At 35.2% G+C, this 16,916-nt stretch overlaps 1 protein-coding gene across 1 annotated transcript in view; it reads right to left on the reverse strand.

The window, feature by feature from the left end:
* TUT4 (terminal uridylyl transferase 4) overlaps positions 1-16,916 on the reverse strand; it is a 121,475-nt gene that overhangs the window by 38,016 nt on the left and 66,543 nt on the right. The window contains 5 exon segments of the mRNA XM_044913871.1: positions 827-1,527; positions 3,689-3,863; positions 7,497-7,709; positions 7,885-8,004; positions 16,644-16,770. Of these exon segments, the coding sequence (XP_044769806.1) occupies positions 827-1,527; positions 3,689-3,863; positions 7,497-7,709; positions 7,885-8,004; positions 16,644-16,770 (1,336 nt within the window).

The raw sequence follows: 16,916 nt of genomic DNA on the forward strand, positions 1-16,916 counted from the left end.
TTAAAAATTTTAAAGCTTGTCAATAACTAATTATTGATAAAATAATAAAACTGGATAACTTTCTAAGTTTTTTAAAAAATATTCTACTTGGTTTACACATGATCTATATAATCTTTTTTTTATCTTGGGTGCTGATATATCAATTATGTACACTGCATTTGAAGCAATGTGACTTAGTTAGAACTTTCTTTATTAACAAAGTAGTTACTGCTTATTTTCTGTTACTGGGGTATTTTATTTTCCATAATTTATCAAGTTAAAGTTCAGACTATCCCACTTTAAAAGTAGAAAAGTTAAGACTCCATTAATTTATAAAGGATATGCCAATATCCAAAGAAAAGCTCAATGGCAGAGACAGAATCTGGATTCTTCATATTTTTGGTTCCTGATCTCAGTTTCTGCTCATCTATCTTTATTAAATTTATATTCACTCACCCCATGTCAAAAAAACAAACAAAACTTTAAAGTAGAATACTATTAGAATTTACAAACCTTGTATTCTTTGTAAAAGAAAAAATAAACATAAAGTTTAAAATATTTGCTGCCTTTGCCAAACTGATTTTCATAAAATATATGATGAATCCTTTATATGAGAAAGTGAAATAAACCAACTAGTAATAGAGTGCTGAAACCTTTTGAGGTTTTATATACACTCTTTAAAGACAAGTATAGGAAAAAATGTAAAAAGAAAAAAGTGAAAATATATACCAAAATATAAAAGTCTACCATCACAGAAGCTATTTTTACATTTCTGAATCTAAAAACTCTAAATAGTCATTTAAAAAACCCATAAAATCTTAAAGATTGTTTACAAAATGAATCCTACCTTGCCAGAGGTTAAAATAAACTTATCAAACACATAATATAATTCCTGGGTGGGGTGGTTATCATCATCATTAAGGTCAGAAGCATCTTCTGTAGCTTTGCAGTTGCAAGAGGTAGCAGATGTGTCAGTGCTCACAATCTGATGTGAACTCTCTGTTTCTATATTTGACCTGCAGTCTGTACCAACAGATTCATCTGGGTCAGGGGATTTATAATCAATGCAATTACACTGGCTGAGTTTCTTTTTTAAACAAGTTTCTGAAGGTGCTAAATCATCTTGTTTCTTATTTGATCTTGGCTCTAATTCACTGTCTTCACTGGTAGAAAGACAGGAAGATTCCTGTTCGAGTTCAGCCAAATCTAGTTCATTTACCAACAAACTGTCATCTTCAGTAATACATCTCTGTGATGTACATTCCATTTCATCATATTTATCAGGCTGACCTCTTTCTGCATTTATTTTTTCTGTGCTTTCTCCAAGTAGAATGCAACAACTGGATGCCATATTGTCAGACTTCACAGGTTTCTTATTGCTTATTTTCCCCTTCTCTTTTTTCATAGAATCCACTGTAGATTTATTTCCACCCTTCCTCTGAGGACAGGCAAAATACCGATAAGCTGCCCTGAATCTCTCCACAACATATTCATAAACAAGCTGGCTGTTTAAGCTCCGTGCAACATTCCTCTTGACTGAAAATGGATCTAGGAAAAAAGGAAACGGTCAGTTGCTAAGTATCTACTAACAAATTACAATTCCAAGTTTACCCAAAAGATCTGAACTGCTATACTGTCAGCAGAGTACATTTTCCCAAAGCTTTCCTAACCTAAGGTCTAAGTGGGAGTTCCTATAAACTGAGTAGGGGAAATACAATAGCAACATCTTTGTTTCTGTCATAAAATAAAAATGTTAAGGGGAAAAGAGAGAAAAGAATAATAATCAGGATAATTAATGAGAGGTTGGCCGAGGACACCAACTCAGTCATTACAAAATTTCAATGATAAAATTGGTAGATAAAGGCATACCGTTATGCCTTCCTATACTGTCATTAGATGAATTTTTCAAACCTCTAGGACCCATTCATAATTTTCATCTCTTGTCACAATATTCTTAGGTACATACTCCTTGCAATTTAAGCAAATAAAATATAACTAAAACTCTCAAAACTTCAAGTTAAAAAATATGATTTTAACATTTAACTTCAGTGAAATCAGAAAATTTAAGGAGAAATAAAAAAGTAGGAAAAAAGAGATCTAAGAAAGTAAAAATCAAACCGAAATTTAAATTTTGGTCCAGTCTAAAGTTGGTATGCTGAAAAGGCTTATATCTTGGTCCAGTCTAAAATGGGTATGCTGAAAAGGCTTATATCAACTACATCCTCGTTATTAAGAAAATATAAAAGACCTCGAAAATGCTTATTGAGTTTTTGGATTTTATAAGCCTTAAATACAAATATGCCCCAGGAAAAAGGAACAAATGAATGACATCCAAAAAACAATACACATTTTCTCCACTACTGAAGATCACTAAGTAAAAGGATTAACATGCAAGCTTCAGATTGTTAACGTTTGGGCATCTGTTAGTTTTTGCTGTTATCTAAGTCCACAGGCTGTTCTCTAAACCAAAAGCTTTTCCTCTCCTTCTAGAAGAAGAAAAAGAAAAAGACAAGAAGACAAATTATGATAGCTACAAGCTTTAGAGCTCATTTATTTACTTTATGTAAGTGTACAAGATATAAGTACATGCTTGAGTGTATAAGAATATCTGTGGGTCTAGAGAAGGCCAACAGAGGACAGGCAACAAAAGAATGTATTGTCTAAACAGACTAAAATGATGGACAGAAATTCAATTCCTTATCTATAAAAAGTGAGTGAAATGCTGCATGATTTAAATTTTCTAGAAACCATTCTATTAATTTGCATTCTAAAGATCTTAATAGTCTCAGGATTTGATGTAAAACTTTTTTGTCGGGCGCCTGGGTGGCTCAGTTGGTTGGGCGACTGCCTTCGGCTCAGGTCATGATCCTGGAGTCCCGGGATCAAGTCCCACATCGGGTTCCCTGCTCAGCAGGGAGTCTGCTTCTCCCTCTGCCCTCTTCCTTCTCGTGCTCTCTGTCTCTCATTCTCTCTCTCAAATAAATAAATAAAATCTTTAAAAAAAAAAAAAAAAAAACTTTTTTGTCAACATCAATTTTTTCTCTTTTTCTCAAATCAATCTTTTTTCTCTTTAGCTTAGCCACATTTAACAACTGAGGTACTTTTTTTAAAAATGTTTTTGAAGTATAGCTGACATACAATGTTACATTATAGTTTTAGGTGTACAACATAGTGATTCAACAACTCTGCAGTTATGCTATGCTCACCACAAGTGTAGCTACCATCTGTCACCATACAATGCTATTACAACACCACTGATTATATTCTCTATATATACTCTGGTGAGTTACACATTCCATAGAGATGAGGTACTTTAGAAAAGACAATGGAAAAACTGGATTTTCAAATTCTATTTTAACATAATTTTGTGACAGAAACCTACAGGAATACTCTAAGATTGTTTTGAATAGCTTTTCTGTTTTTCTGTATTTTTGAAATTTTTCAAAAGAATTAAGAAATAAAAATAAAGGCATGTAATAAGCTAATAACCCTAACCAATATATTTATAGATTTGAAACTTTAAAATTAGTATTAATTCTATAAAACTATCATGGACTTGATAAAGAATTTACCTGACATATATAATGACAACCTAGTGGCATATATAGTGCTGCAAAGCCAAGGGATATAATTTATTAACACTGTATTAGAAACAAATGATGAGTGGCACACAAAAACATATTCTCCAAATGAAATAATATCATCTCACCTTCAATGGCTATTCGCCTTTTAGGCCAGTTTTTGTTTTCTCTTGTTAAAATATCTTGTATCCGTACACATATGACATATTCTTCCAAAGCAAAATCCAGTGTGTAAAATTTTAGCAGCTCTAACCACAACTGTCCCAGGGATACCTGATTTGGTGTTCCCAATGTTAAAGGAGACTGGAAAAGAAAAAATACTTTTAAGTTCCACAAAACTACAGAATCATTGAATTTTCAGTTTAAAAAGACCTTAGAGATTACCTTTACAAAAACTGAGGCATAAAGAAGTAACTTGCCAAGAAGCAGTTTGTGACACAGCTAGAAACACAGTCCTAGTTTACTGACTCCTAGAATTTTTTGTTCTTCCCACTAAACCAGTGATTCTCAACCTTGGCTGCACATCAGATCACACTGGGAGCATTAGAATACACTAATACCTGAGGCTCCATACCATTCCTACTCTCATACCCTTCCCAAGATTCGATTTAACTGACCTGGGCAATGGACCGGGCAATGGGATTTTTAAAGCCCCCTAAGTGATTCTCATGTGCAGCCAAGGTTGCAACCCACTACACAACAATTACTACAGCTCCTTATTGTAGTAATTACTTTAAAAATCTAAGTAAATGCCCTGGGCTTTCAAAAGCTAATTCCTTCATTCAGCAAACATTTATTTAGAACCTACTATGTCCCTGGCACTGTGCTGGGGATATAAAAAAAATAATGAGCACTCACGCTTAAACATAATGGTCACTATGCATCATTCACTCTTTTTAAGTGTTCCACATATAGTAACTATTAATTCTAACAACTCTATGAAGTAGATACTACAAGGCAAGGATTTGACTCAGGACCACCTGGCTACTGAATTTATGTTGCTAATCACTGTACCTACCATACTGCCACTCAAATAAGGTAAGGTCCTACCTTCACATAGTATTAGGAGAGGAAGAGACAATTTAACAATTACAGTAAACACTATGTGCTAAAATGGGCCTCTAAATTAGGAGGGTTTTAACAGAAGAGGCAATACCTGTATTCTAAAGGAATTAGCTAGATAAAGACTGGCTAAAAGTGACCACTAAGATAAAGACATGAAACAGTCATCCACTCATTCAATTCTACAACTATTTATTGAGTGCCTACTATGTGCCAGGCACTTAGGATATATCTGTGAAAAAAAACCTCAAGATCTTGCCTTAGTGGATCTGACTTTCCAGGGGAAGAAAATAACAAAAAACAAGTAAATTACATAGCAAGTTAGAAAAAGCAAAGTACTGTGGAAATAAAAAAAAAGTTTTGAGTAGAAGAATGGGAGTATGGGAGTATGACATGGTTTCATTGTTAAATAGCGTGGTCAGGATAGGTCTTGTTAAAAAGGTATGATTTGAAGAAGAGGGAAAAGTGTTCTAGGAATAGGAACAGATAGAGCAAACACAATAAACAGAAGTGTGACTAGCTTTAAAAAGAAAAGAAAGCTAGTGTAGTAGAGACAGGGTAAGAAGAGAAGAGAAAAACAAAGGGCTAGTCAGTAAGAACTCCTCAGCTTTTATTCTAAATTAAATGAGGAGCAACTGAAGCATTCTGAGTGTGGAGAAGAGGAAGGACATGATATGACTTAAGTTTTTGAAGAACCATTTTGATTGTTGGGCTGAGAACAGACTATAGTTGACTCTTGAACAACACAGGGGTTAGGGACACACCAACCCCTATGAGGTCAAAATCTGCATATAACTTTTGACTCCCTCAAAACTTAACCACTAACAGCATGCTATTGACCAAAAGGCTTACTGATAACATAGTCAACTAATACATATTTTATATATTTATTATGTACTGTATTCTCACAATAAAGTAAGCTAGAGAAAAGAAAATGTTAAGAAAATTATAAGAGAAAAATATTTACAGTAATATGCTATACTGAAAAAAAATCCACGTAAATGGACCTGCACAGTCCATGTTATTCAAGGGTCAACTGTATAAAGAAAAATGGTAGATATAGGGAAACTCATTATGAGGCTATGGTAGTAATCCAAGCCAAAGATGATGGTGGCTAGGACCTGCATGGTAACGGTGCAGGTGGTGAGAAGTGGTCAACTTCTAAATATATTTTGAAATAGAAATGACAGGATTTCCTGACAGATTTGATACAGGGTATAAAAGAGGGAAGTAAAGGATGATTCCAAGGCTTCTGACTGAACAACTGAAAGGATGAAGTGCCATCAACTTAGATGTGAACACTGCCATGTGGAGAAAGAGGAAGACCAGAAGTCCAGATTTAGCCATGTTAAGTTTAAGATCTCTATTAGACATCTAAGTACAGACATTAAATAGGCAGTTGGATACAACTATAGAATTCAGGAGTGTGGTATGGCTGAAGATTTAAATTTGGGAGTATCATACAGATGGTATGTAAAACCCATACAACTGGATAAGATCACCAAGGGAGTGCAGATACAGAAGAAAGGGGAGGGGATCAGCGATTGAGCTCTGGAGCATGCCAACATTAAGAGACTAAAGAGGAAAGGAGAAACCAGGGAAGGAGATTGAGAAGAAATAATCAGCCATGGGTGTGCTATCCTGAAAGTCAAGTTAAGAAATTTTTCAGAGAAGAAAATAATCCACTGGCAAATATTGCTGATACATCAAAAATATAAAAATTGAGAAGTGACAATTGGATTTAGCAATATGGAAGATAATGATATTGACGTACAAGTTTTGGTAGGCTGATGAGGGTCAAAGCCTGACTACACTGAGTTAAGAGGAAACAGGTATCAGAAATAGTGAATATGGACAATTCTTTCAAGAAGTTTTATTGCAAAAGGATGCAAAGGAATAGCTGGGAAGGGAAATGATGTCCATATTTTTATTTAAAATGGGAGAAATAAAAGCATGTTTGCTTACTGAATGAAAAATTGCTAACTTAGGAAGGATAAAGAAGAATTGCTGGAGCAGTGTTCTAGAATAAACAAGAAGGGATGGGAGTAAATACACAAGTGGAGAAAATTAGATAGCAACATGGGAAGTTCCTTTACAAAAGCAGGCATGAAGGCAGACTATGTGAGTGCAGACAGCAGCAGGTGGTGGTGGGAGTGTGTAGAAGAAGTTCTCTTTTGACTTCTTCAGTTTTCTCAGTGAAGTAATAAGCAAAATCATTAGCTGAGTATTAGTGGTTTGAGAGGAGAGGAGAAAGAAGTCTAGGAAAGTGGGAGAGTTAAAGGGACTAAGAACAACTGTTCAGGGAACTACATATAATTCAATATAGCTAGAGCAATCACTTCAGTAATGCTTTCATTTCTATAATAATTTATCTGTCTATTTCAGAAGACTACATACTTCTGGAGTACACAATCCATGAATATTCATCTTTGGTCCCCTAGCCCTCAAAATAATGTCTGGCACATAGCAGGTCCTTAATAAAAGAATGTTGAATGATTAAATAAGCAAGCCACCCCCTAATGGAGGAAAGAGCCTTTATTTTTCCACCAATCTGGCAACATAATTTCCATATGTTAAAGTTTTGATCACAGCCCAACTCCTGAAGGAAATTTTCCTTGTCTAAATGAAAAAGATACAAAGAATTACCATGACATGATTCAAACAATATACATTTTCCAAAAGGAGGTATAAATTCATTAGGGAATCATAAGCACTGAAAAACTAAACCAGATCAACCCCTCACTTCACAGATGAGGAAAATGAGGCCAAGAGGCTTATGCAAAGTCAGTCAATCTACTATTAAAGAGCTTCAATCGAAGGCATCACAAATTCTACAGATAGAAAAGCCAAAAACAAAAACAAAAAAAAGCTTACTTTGCCATGTTTTTCCTTCATGGCATTACTTTGGTTGTCTGTTTCTGTCTTCTTGGTATCATCTTTTGGTTGGTCTGCCTTAGCTTTGTTTTCCTCAGCAATTGAGTTTTTCTCAGTTGCACTACTTGAATTATATTCCCACTTCACAAACTTCTCTTCTACTATGCCCTTCAGCTGAAAGTCATCCATTCTTTTTGGGTCAAAGCCTTCAATCTATATAAAAAGGCATTCCAAATTGGTAGTGGAAAAATTATTAAAAAAAAAAAAACAAAAACAAAAAGGTGGACAAACAAACAAACCAGAATTCCAGCTTAAAATGTTTGAACAGAGCACTCTGTAAGAGCAAACTACATATATACATGCACATATGTCACAAATTCGTGCTTACCCAACTTCCAAGTAAGCAAGGAAGAAGAGGGGGTTTTCTTTGTTGTAGAAAAAACATCACCATTAAAGCAAAACAGTAAGAAGGGATTCCACCATCAGTTTGGGAGTCAATATAGCATAACTGCAAAACAAAGGGGGAGAAATTACTGCCATCAGCTTTAATTTTCTTTGTTCCCCTCATAATATAGATTTTTTTTTCCTACTATGATCATTGTAAAACGTTTAAACAACGAAAATTATAAGGAATGACCTGAAATATCACCACCCTGAAATAACTATTAACACATTGGTGACAATCTTTCCATTCATTTCTTTATTGCATATAAAGTCATATATATATTTTAGTTAAATGGAACATCATACATAGTGCTTTTACTCCGTACACATTTTTAAAATACTATTTTCTTACCTTGCTTCTACTTCTGCCTCAATGTTAACAATCGTCTATAAACTTTCATGCCTTTTTCTATACTCTAATAACCATATACAAATGTATTCCTATATATTTCTATTTTCTATATTAATGCAGGAAGGATTTTGTTTTATGTCATTCTCTTACCAAAATTGTGTATTATACACATCTGTGTATTATTCTTCTCCCTTAACAATATACTAACACAGTTCCTCTAAGTCAATTAGTACAGATCTAACATATTTATTTATTTTCCTAACATTCTTTTAAATGCTTAAATTATAGTCTATGATCTGGATGGCTAACTAGTAATCTCCCTACCCAAGGACATTCACATTTTGTTCCCAATTTTTGCCACTTTAAGCAATGCTGTTTCATCCTTATATATATTTCCTAATTACTGGTGCTTATTTATATGAACTATTTTCCCAAGATGTGTTTGCTGGATTTAAAAATGTGTGATAGAAGGGTGCCTGAGTGGCACAATCAGTTAAGCATCCATCTCTTGGTTTCAGCTCAGGTCGAGGTCTAAGGGTCATGGGATCAAGTCCCATGTTGGTGTCTGTGCTTAGCGCTGAGTCTGCTTGGGTTTCTCTCTCCCTCTCTGCTTCTCCCCACCCCCACACTCGCTTGCACTCTAATAAATAAATCTTAAAAAATAAGTAAATAAATAAAAAAATATGTGATATATTTGAATTCTAATAAGATTTTCCAAAATCGCTAAAAAATTCCTCTTTTCACCAGTAACATGAGTGTACACATAACACTTTCCAACATTAAGTATTACCACTTTAAAAAAATGCCAATGGAGGGTGCTGGGTGGCTCAGTTGGTTAAGCGACTGCCTTTGGCTCACGTCATGATCCCAGGGTCCTATGACTGGCCCGCATCGGGCTCCCTGCTCGCATCAGGTTCCCTGTGGGGAGCCTGCTTCTCCCTCTCCCTCTCCCTCTGCCACTCCCCCTGCCTGTGCTCTCCTGCTCTGTCAAATAAATAAATTTTAAAAATCTTAAAAAAAAAATGCCAATGGGATGTGTGAGATATAATTATCTAATAATTATTCAATTTGAATTTCCTCAGTGTTAAGAGATTACACAATTTTCATGTTTACTAACCATTCAGACTTGCTCTTTGCTGAACTGCCTATGGAATCTTTTGCCAATTTTTCTATTTGTATACACTGCATATCAATTTACATTACAGTTAATAATCCTTTAAATCTGATACATGCACTAGAACAATGTTATTTTTCCCAACCTGTTTTTATTTTGACCGTTATCATATAAAATATATTAATGTATATATAGTTAAATATGCTTTTGCTATATAGCTTCTAGGTTTCCTATCATGGTAAAAAAGTTTCCCCAAACCACAGTACAGATACATACTCTTAAACTTTCTCCTAAAATCTTGATTTTTCATTTAAGTAGAATTTATTTTTGCATTTAGTGTCCTAAGGATCCAACATTATTTTCTTCAAGAAATATACAGTTGTTCACTGAACTCTACCTATGAAACTAATAATACACTACATGTTAATTAATTGAATTTAAAAAACACAAAATTAAATTTTAAAAAAATACAGTGAAAAAAATAAAATAAAAAATAAAAAATATACAGTTGTGACAACACCACTTATCAAGTCATTGTTTTATCACTGAAATGAAGTATTTTATTTTTTTCATATATTAAAATTTCATTTACACTAGGATCTACTTCTGGGCCTCCTATTCTGTTCCACAAATCTATTTGTCTATTCCTATGCCAAAGGCATATACTTGAGTAAGCAGTTTTATAGTGGTAAAGTAGGTCCCCTTCATTAGCGTTCTCCTTCTGAATTCTTTTGGCTATTCTCAAACATTCTTCCATACTAATTTTAAGACCATTTTATCAAATTTTTTAAAACTCTTGGTAATTCTAATTGAAATTACTGTACATTTGAAAATTAAATTAAGATGATTTTACATTTTAGGGGTACCATCTCCTTATCTAAGAACTTTGTATCTTTGCATTTTCCAAAAATTCAGTTCTCATCAATTACTCACTTCCCCTAAACTCTCATAACCAAAACCTTTACAAGTCTTACCTCCAAAACTTATCCCAAATCTGTCTACTATGCTTTATATCCATTCTAACCTAGCACAGACCATTATCACCTCTGGCTAATCTACTACAGCAGCCTGATTAATGGGCTCCCTCCTTGTATTCTTTATCCCAGAAAGATCTTTTCAAAGTATAAATCACATCAAGTCATACACCACTTTTAAAACTGCTTTCTCACTGCAATTAAAATCCAAATTCCCGGGATGTCTGGGTGGCTCAGTTGGTTTAGTGGCTGCCTTCAGCTCAGGTCATGATCCCAGGGTACTGGGATTGAGTCCCGCATCGGGCTCCTTGCTCAGCGGGGGAGTCTGCCTCTCCCTCTGCTCCTCCCCCTCTGCTCAAGCTCCCTCCCTCTCCCTCTCCCTCTCCCTCTCTCTCTCTCTCTCTCTCTCTCTCTCTCTCGGACAAATAAATAAAATCTTGAAAAAAAAAAAATCCAAATGCCTTACCACAGAAACATTCACTCTCACTTCATTCCAGCCACTCCTGCCTTCCTTTCTGTTCCTCACAAGCTCTTTCATACCTTAGAAGCTTTGTACTACCTATTTGTTGGATGCTATTCCCTGAGACTTTCAAGTAGCTGGTTGCTGCTGGTCTGAGTTTAAATATCAATTCCTCAAAGAGACCTTCCCTAACCATCTGGTGTAATGTCACCCTCTTATCACATCATCTCATTTTTATAGCTAAAATCTATCAGATATTGTGTTACTTATGTATTTATTTACTGGCTGATTCTTCCACAAGTATGCAAGCTTTGTGATAGCAAGACTCCGTATGTCTTGTTAGATATTTCAAGCACCTAGAACAGTGTCTGGGACATAGGAAGCATTTAACAAATGTTTGCTGAATAAACGAATTTGTTCAGATTTCATTTTTACCTTTCAATAATATAAGATTCTCTCTGTACCTTTATTAAATTTATTCCTTAATATTTTATAATTTGTGTCACTATCACTAAGGAATATTTTTCCATTTCCACTCTACCAGGTTATTTCCATGACAAAGAAAACCTACTGATTATTTTATGTTTATATTGTAATTTGTCATCTTACAAATTCTTTTTTTTTTTAACAAATTCTCTTATTAATCCCAACAGTTTTCTTACTAAAGTTGTATAGATATACAATCATATCTTCAAAGAAATTTTATTATTTCTTCAATATTTACATTATTTCATTTTCTTATTGCATGTTTAAATCTCCCAAAACAATGTACAACATTACTGGTGAACACCTCTGTAATACTCCTAATTCTAAACATATTGCTTGAGTAATTCACTGTTTAGAATGATGTTTGTTATTTTTTTTAGTAAAAAGTCTTCATCAATTTCCTTTACTTGTTTAAGAGGGTTTTTTAAATGCCTTTTTCAGCATCCATGTTTTTTCTGCTTCAAATTGTTAATATAATAAATTATGTTAACAGATTTCATGATATTAAACCATTCTTATACTCCTGAAATAAATCCTGTATAGTCATGGCATATAACCTTTTGATACACTAATATATTCCACTTGTTTATATTTCATTTAGACTTTTGCATTTACATAAGACTGGTCTTATACTTGGATTTTTTTAATTTTTGTTTTTATTTTTTATTTAAATAATAAAGATAATAATCACTAAAGTTTAATGCCTTGGCAAATTTAAGAATACAGGGGCTCCTGGTTGGCTCAGTCAATAGAACATGACTCTTGTACTTGGGGTCATGAGTTCAAGCCTAACGTTGGGCATACAGCTTACTTGAAAGAAGAAAAAAAAAGAATACAATTTAAAATGAAAGGATAAAAAACACTTATAAAAAGAGCTTCAATTTTTCCACTACAATAAATTCCCTTTTATCCCTAGAGTCCTAGGACAGGAGGTATGCTGCCTAATGACTAAGTCAAGTTAATTAGAAACTTTTGGTAACTGTAAGGAACTGTTCATGTATGCTGTTAACATTACTAGACATCTCACAGAATAATAACATTTAGGGAGTTTACAAGAGAGCTCTTCAAACACAGGGAGGGATCTTCTAGCCAAGCTGTGGAAACAACCTAAATGTCTATCAACAGATAAAAAAAAGTCGGTATACACATACAATGGAATCTTATTCAGCCTTAAAAAAGAGAATTCTCCCGTTTGCAATAACATGGATGGACCTAGAGGACATTTTGCTAAGTGAAAGAAAAGAGACACAGTAAGACAAATGCTAATCTCCGTTATGTAGAATCTAAAATAGTCAAACTCATAGGAGCAGAGGTTAAAATGGTGGTTACCAGAGGCTGGCGAGAGAGAAATGAAGAGATTTTGGTCAAGGGATACAAAATTTCAGCTATATAAAATGAGTAAGTTCTGGTGATCTAATGTATATAGCATGGTGACTATAGGTAACACTACTATACTATATACCTAAAATTTGCTAAGAAGGTACGTCCCAAGTGTTATCACCACACACACAATAAAGGTAACTACGTGAGGTAACAGGTTGGTAATCACTTCACAATTAATACATATATCAAATTATCAAGTTGTACACTGTATTTTTTTTTTTTTTAAGATTTTATTTGTCAGAGGGCGACTGGGTGGCTCAGTCGTTAAGTGTCTGCCTTCGGCTCAGGTCATGATCCCAGGGTCCTGGGATTGAATCCTGCATCGGGCTCCCTGCTCAGTGGGGAGCCTGCTTCTCCCTCTCCCACTCCCCCTGCTTGTGTTCCCTCTCTCACTGTGTCTCTCTCTGTCAAATAAATAAATAAAATCTTTAAAAAAAAAAAAAGATTTTATTTGTCAGAGAAAGAGAGAGCACAAGCAGGGCGAGTGGCAGGCAGAGAGAGAAGCAGGCTCCCCACTGAGCAAGGAGCCCTATGCAGGACTCGATCCCAAGACCCTGGGATCATGAATGAGCCAAAGGCAGATGCTTAACCAACTGAGCCACCCAGGCATCCCAAGTTGTATTTATACATAGAATAAAAAATAAAAATTTAAAAACCCAGGGAGCTCTTTTTTCCTTGTAGGAGATTATTTTTTTTATTACCTGTCAGTTGGTCCTCAGAACCTTTTTAATTTAAGTATAATTGACATACAATGTTACATTAGTTTCAGGTATACAACATAATGATTCAACAACTCTGTATGTCATGCTATGCTCACAAGTATATCTACCATCTGTTACCACCAATACTATTTTTTAAGATTTTATTTATTTATTTGAGAGAGAGAGAATGAGACAGAGAGAGCATGAGAGGGGGGAGGGTCAGAGGGAGAAGCAGACTCCCTGCTGAGCAGGGAGCCCGATGTGGGACTCAATCCCAGGACTCCAGGATCATAACCTGAGCCGAAGGCAGTCGCTTAACCAACTGAGCCACCCAGGCGCCCCACCAATACTATCATAATACCACTGACTATATTCCTTATGCTATACCTTTCAGTCATGAAACTTATTCATTCCATACCAGAAACCTGTATCTCCCATTCCTCTTCACCCATTTTTTGCCCATCACCCTACCCTCCTCTCCTCTGGCAACCACCAGTTTGTTCTCTGCTATTTTGTTTTTTAGATTCTACATAAGTGAAATCATATTGTGTTTGTCTTTCTCTAACTTATTTCACTTAGCATAATACCCTCTATGTCCACCCATGTTGTTGCAAATAGCAAGATCTATATATACACACACACACAAACACACACACACACCTTCTTTATACACGCATTTATCAATAGACACTTGGGTCACTTGCATATCTTGGCTATTATAAATAATGTTGCAAAAACATAGGGATGCATACATCTTTTCAAATTAGTGTTTTCTTTTTCTCTGGGTAAATACCCAGTAGTGGAATCACTGAATCGAATGTTATTTCTAATATTAATTTTCTGAGGAACCTCCATACAATTTTCCACAGTGGCTGCACCAATTTACATTCCTACTAATAAGAGGGTCCCTTTTACTCCACATCCTCACCAACACCTGTTATTTCTTATCTTTTTGGTAATAGCCATTCTGACTCGTTGTAAGGTGCTATCTCATTGTGGTTATTTTTTTAATTTTTTTTAATATTTTATTTATTTATTTGAGAGAGAGAGAGAGACAGCAAGAGAGGGAACACCAGCAGGGGGAATGGGAGAGGAAGAAGCAGGCTTCCCGCTGAGCAGGGAGCCTGATGCGGGGCTCAATCCCAGGACGCTGAGATCATGACCTGAGCCGAAGGCAGACGCTTAACCATCTGAGCCACCCAGGCACCCTGAGCACTCTTTTCTAAGAGCCACTTTAGGAAAGAAAGTTCATAGACCACATTTTTTTTTCCCAAGTGAAAATAACTTATTTGAGGGCGCCTGGGTGGCTCAATTGGGCTGAGCCACATTGGGCTCCCAGCTCAGCGGGGGGCCTGCTTCTCCCTCTGACCCTCTCCCCTCTCATGCTGTTTCTCACTCTTTAAAAAAAAAAAAAGAACTTATTTGAATATCATTTACATTCTTCTAACACAGTCTACTTACTTGAATTAAAAAATATGAGAAAACTGACACTATTTTATGATTACTAGAAAATTAGGGCATAATTAAGAAATACCATCCAAGGGGCAACTGTTTATTCTTTCATCCATTATGAAACCAATAACCTTCCCAGAGTTGATACACTGAGTTTCCTGAATGACAGCTGTATTTCATGTACCAGTCTCATCCCACACTCTGAGAAACTTTGAGTTTTTGCACCAGTTCTTATTCCTGTTGACTTACTGTTGTTTAAATAGTCTCAGTTGCCAATTAAAAAAAGTGTCTAGCATTTTAGAGTTCAAAGTACATTCTCATGCAATATCTCATATCACCTTTGACATAATCTCTCCAGATGGAAAAACTAAGGCTCAAGTGAAATGTCTTGCTCAAAAATCACATAAATACTTATAAAAACTAGAGTTGGAATTGGTTTATTCCATCTCACAGCACTAAATTTCTATAGTATGCTAGGCACAAGGGATAATGAAATAAACAAGGAGAGGTACTCACTCTCCCTCAGTCTGGTTCAGTGCTCCCAGTCACTTCCAAGGGTTAAAAATCCCCTTTCTGAAGAAACTGGGCCATGCATGTATTCAATAAATACTTATTAAATGCATACTAAGTGCTGGCATAGTTAAATAAGCAGCACTGGGACCATCAGTGAATAAATAAAACAGAGTTTTCCTCACTAAGTTCACAATTTTCATGGAAGAAAATTAAGAAAAATAAATATATGTATGTCAAATGCTATGAAAAAAATAAAGCAGGGTAAAAGCAGGGAGAATGATGAAGGCAATGTTATTTTATATAAGGTGATTAAGGGAACTCTGACAAGGTGAAATTTGAGCACAAACTTGAAGGAAGTAAAAAAGTGACCATGCTGGAAATGTGGGATAAGAACATTCTAGATGAAGGGAACAGCAAACGCAAAGGCCTTGAGTTGAAACAGCACCAACCTTAGGATTGCATATCTTACTTAGGATGCAACTTACTTTTCAAGCTGTTCCTGACTCAACCAACCAGGTTGGGTCTGCCCCAACCCTGAGTTCAATCCTCTTATCAGAGTCCAAACAAAAAATTCCAAAAAGAATTCTCTAGCAGTTTTTGCTCTCATTTATCATTCCACCACTATCCCCTTAATTCATCTTCTTTGTACAAGACTGAAAATTTGCTCATCACTAATATAACAAGACATGAATACTACACTAATTAAGAACATACACAGAAAAGCTATACTCTCTCTAGTCATTTGGACTGATAACGGTAATTACTTTATTACTCCTCCTTACCTCCATACCAAAGAAATGACTGTAAAGGGAACCACAGCCTTTAATAATTAATTCTAATTTAGGAAACAACTGATTCTCAGCAGTTACCCAGTCAGAAAGTGCTGTAGGTTATCAATAATTTAAAGGAAAGAGAATAATATTCTAAGCCAGAGATGGGAAAAAAAGATGCTAACAAAAAAACCTTGTAAACCTATGCATTAACTTATATCTTATAATTTTAACTCACATTAAGAGTGAAAACTTGAGCCTCATTTACTATGTGAAAGAGAACATTTCTGTACTACATAAAAGGAGAATAACAAATCAATTACTCTATGTCTGTGAGACTGTTTTATTTTCACGTCCATAATCAGAACCTGCCACATCACTTTCCATCTAGCACGGATAACCACTTTATCCCCAATATTAAGATTTATGTTACATGTTAGTGCAGGAAAAAGCCTGAGTTACTTCAAGACAGATACTTTTTTCTTCTGCTTCACCTACCTTAGCCCAGTAGCGAAAGGCTAACACCAAGGGAGTAAAGACAGGTTCCAACTTGCCAAGAGCAGCAAGTAAATCAGTAGTGAGGCATGCCATATCATTTCCTGCACTCACTCTACAAAGCAAACCACTGTGAATGAGGAAGAAACAAATTTCACTGTATTAATACCTTAAAAACCAGAATATTCCAAATCCTATGGCTATACTTTCTAGTCACCATAATTTTTTTTGCATTTTTTATTATTATGTTCAATTAGCCAGCATTATAGTACATCA

This window comes from Neomonachus schauinslandi, chromosome 4 (genome assembly GCF_002201575.2).
Source record: "Neomonachus schauinslandi chromosome 4, ASM220157v2, whole genome shotgun sequence".
In the NCBI taxonomy this organism is placed as follows: Eukaryota; Metazoa; Chordata; class Mammalia; order Carnivora; family Phocidae; genus Neomonachus; species Neomonachus schauinslandi.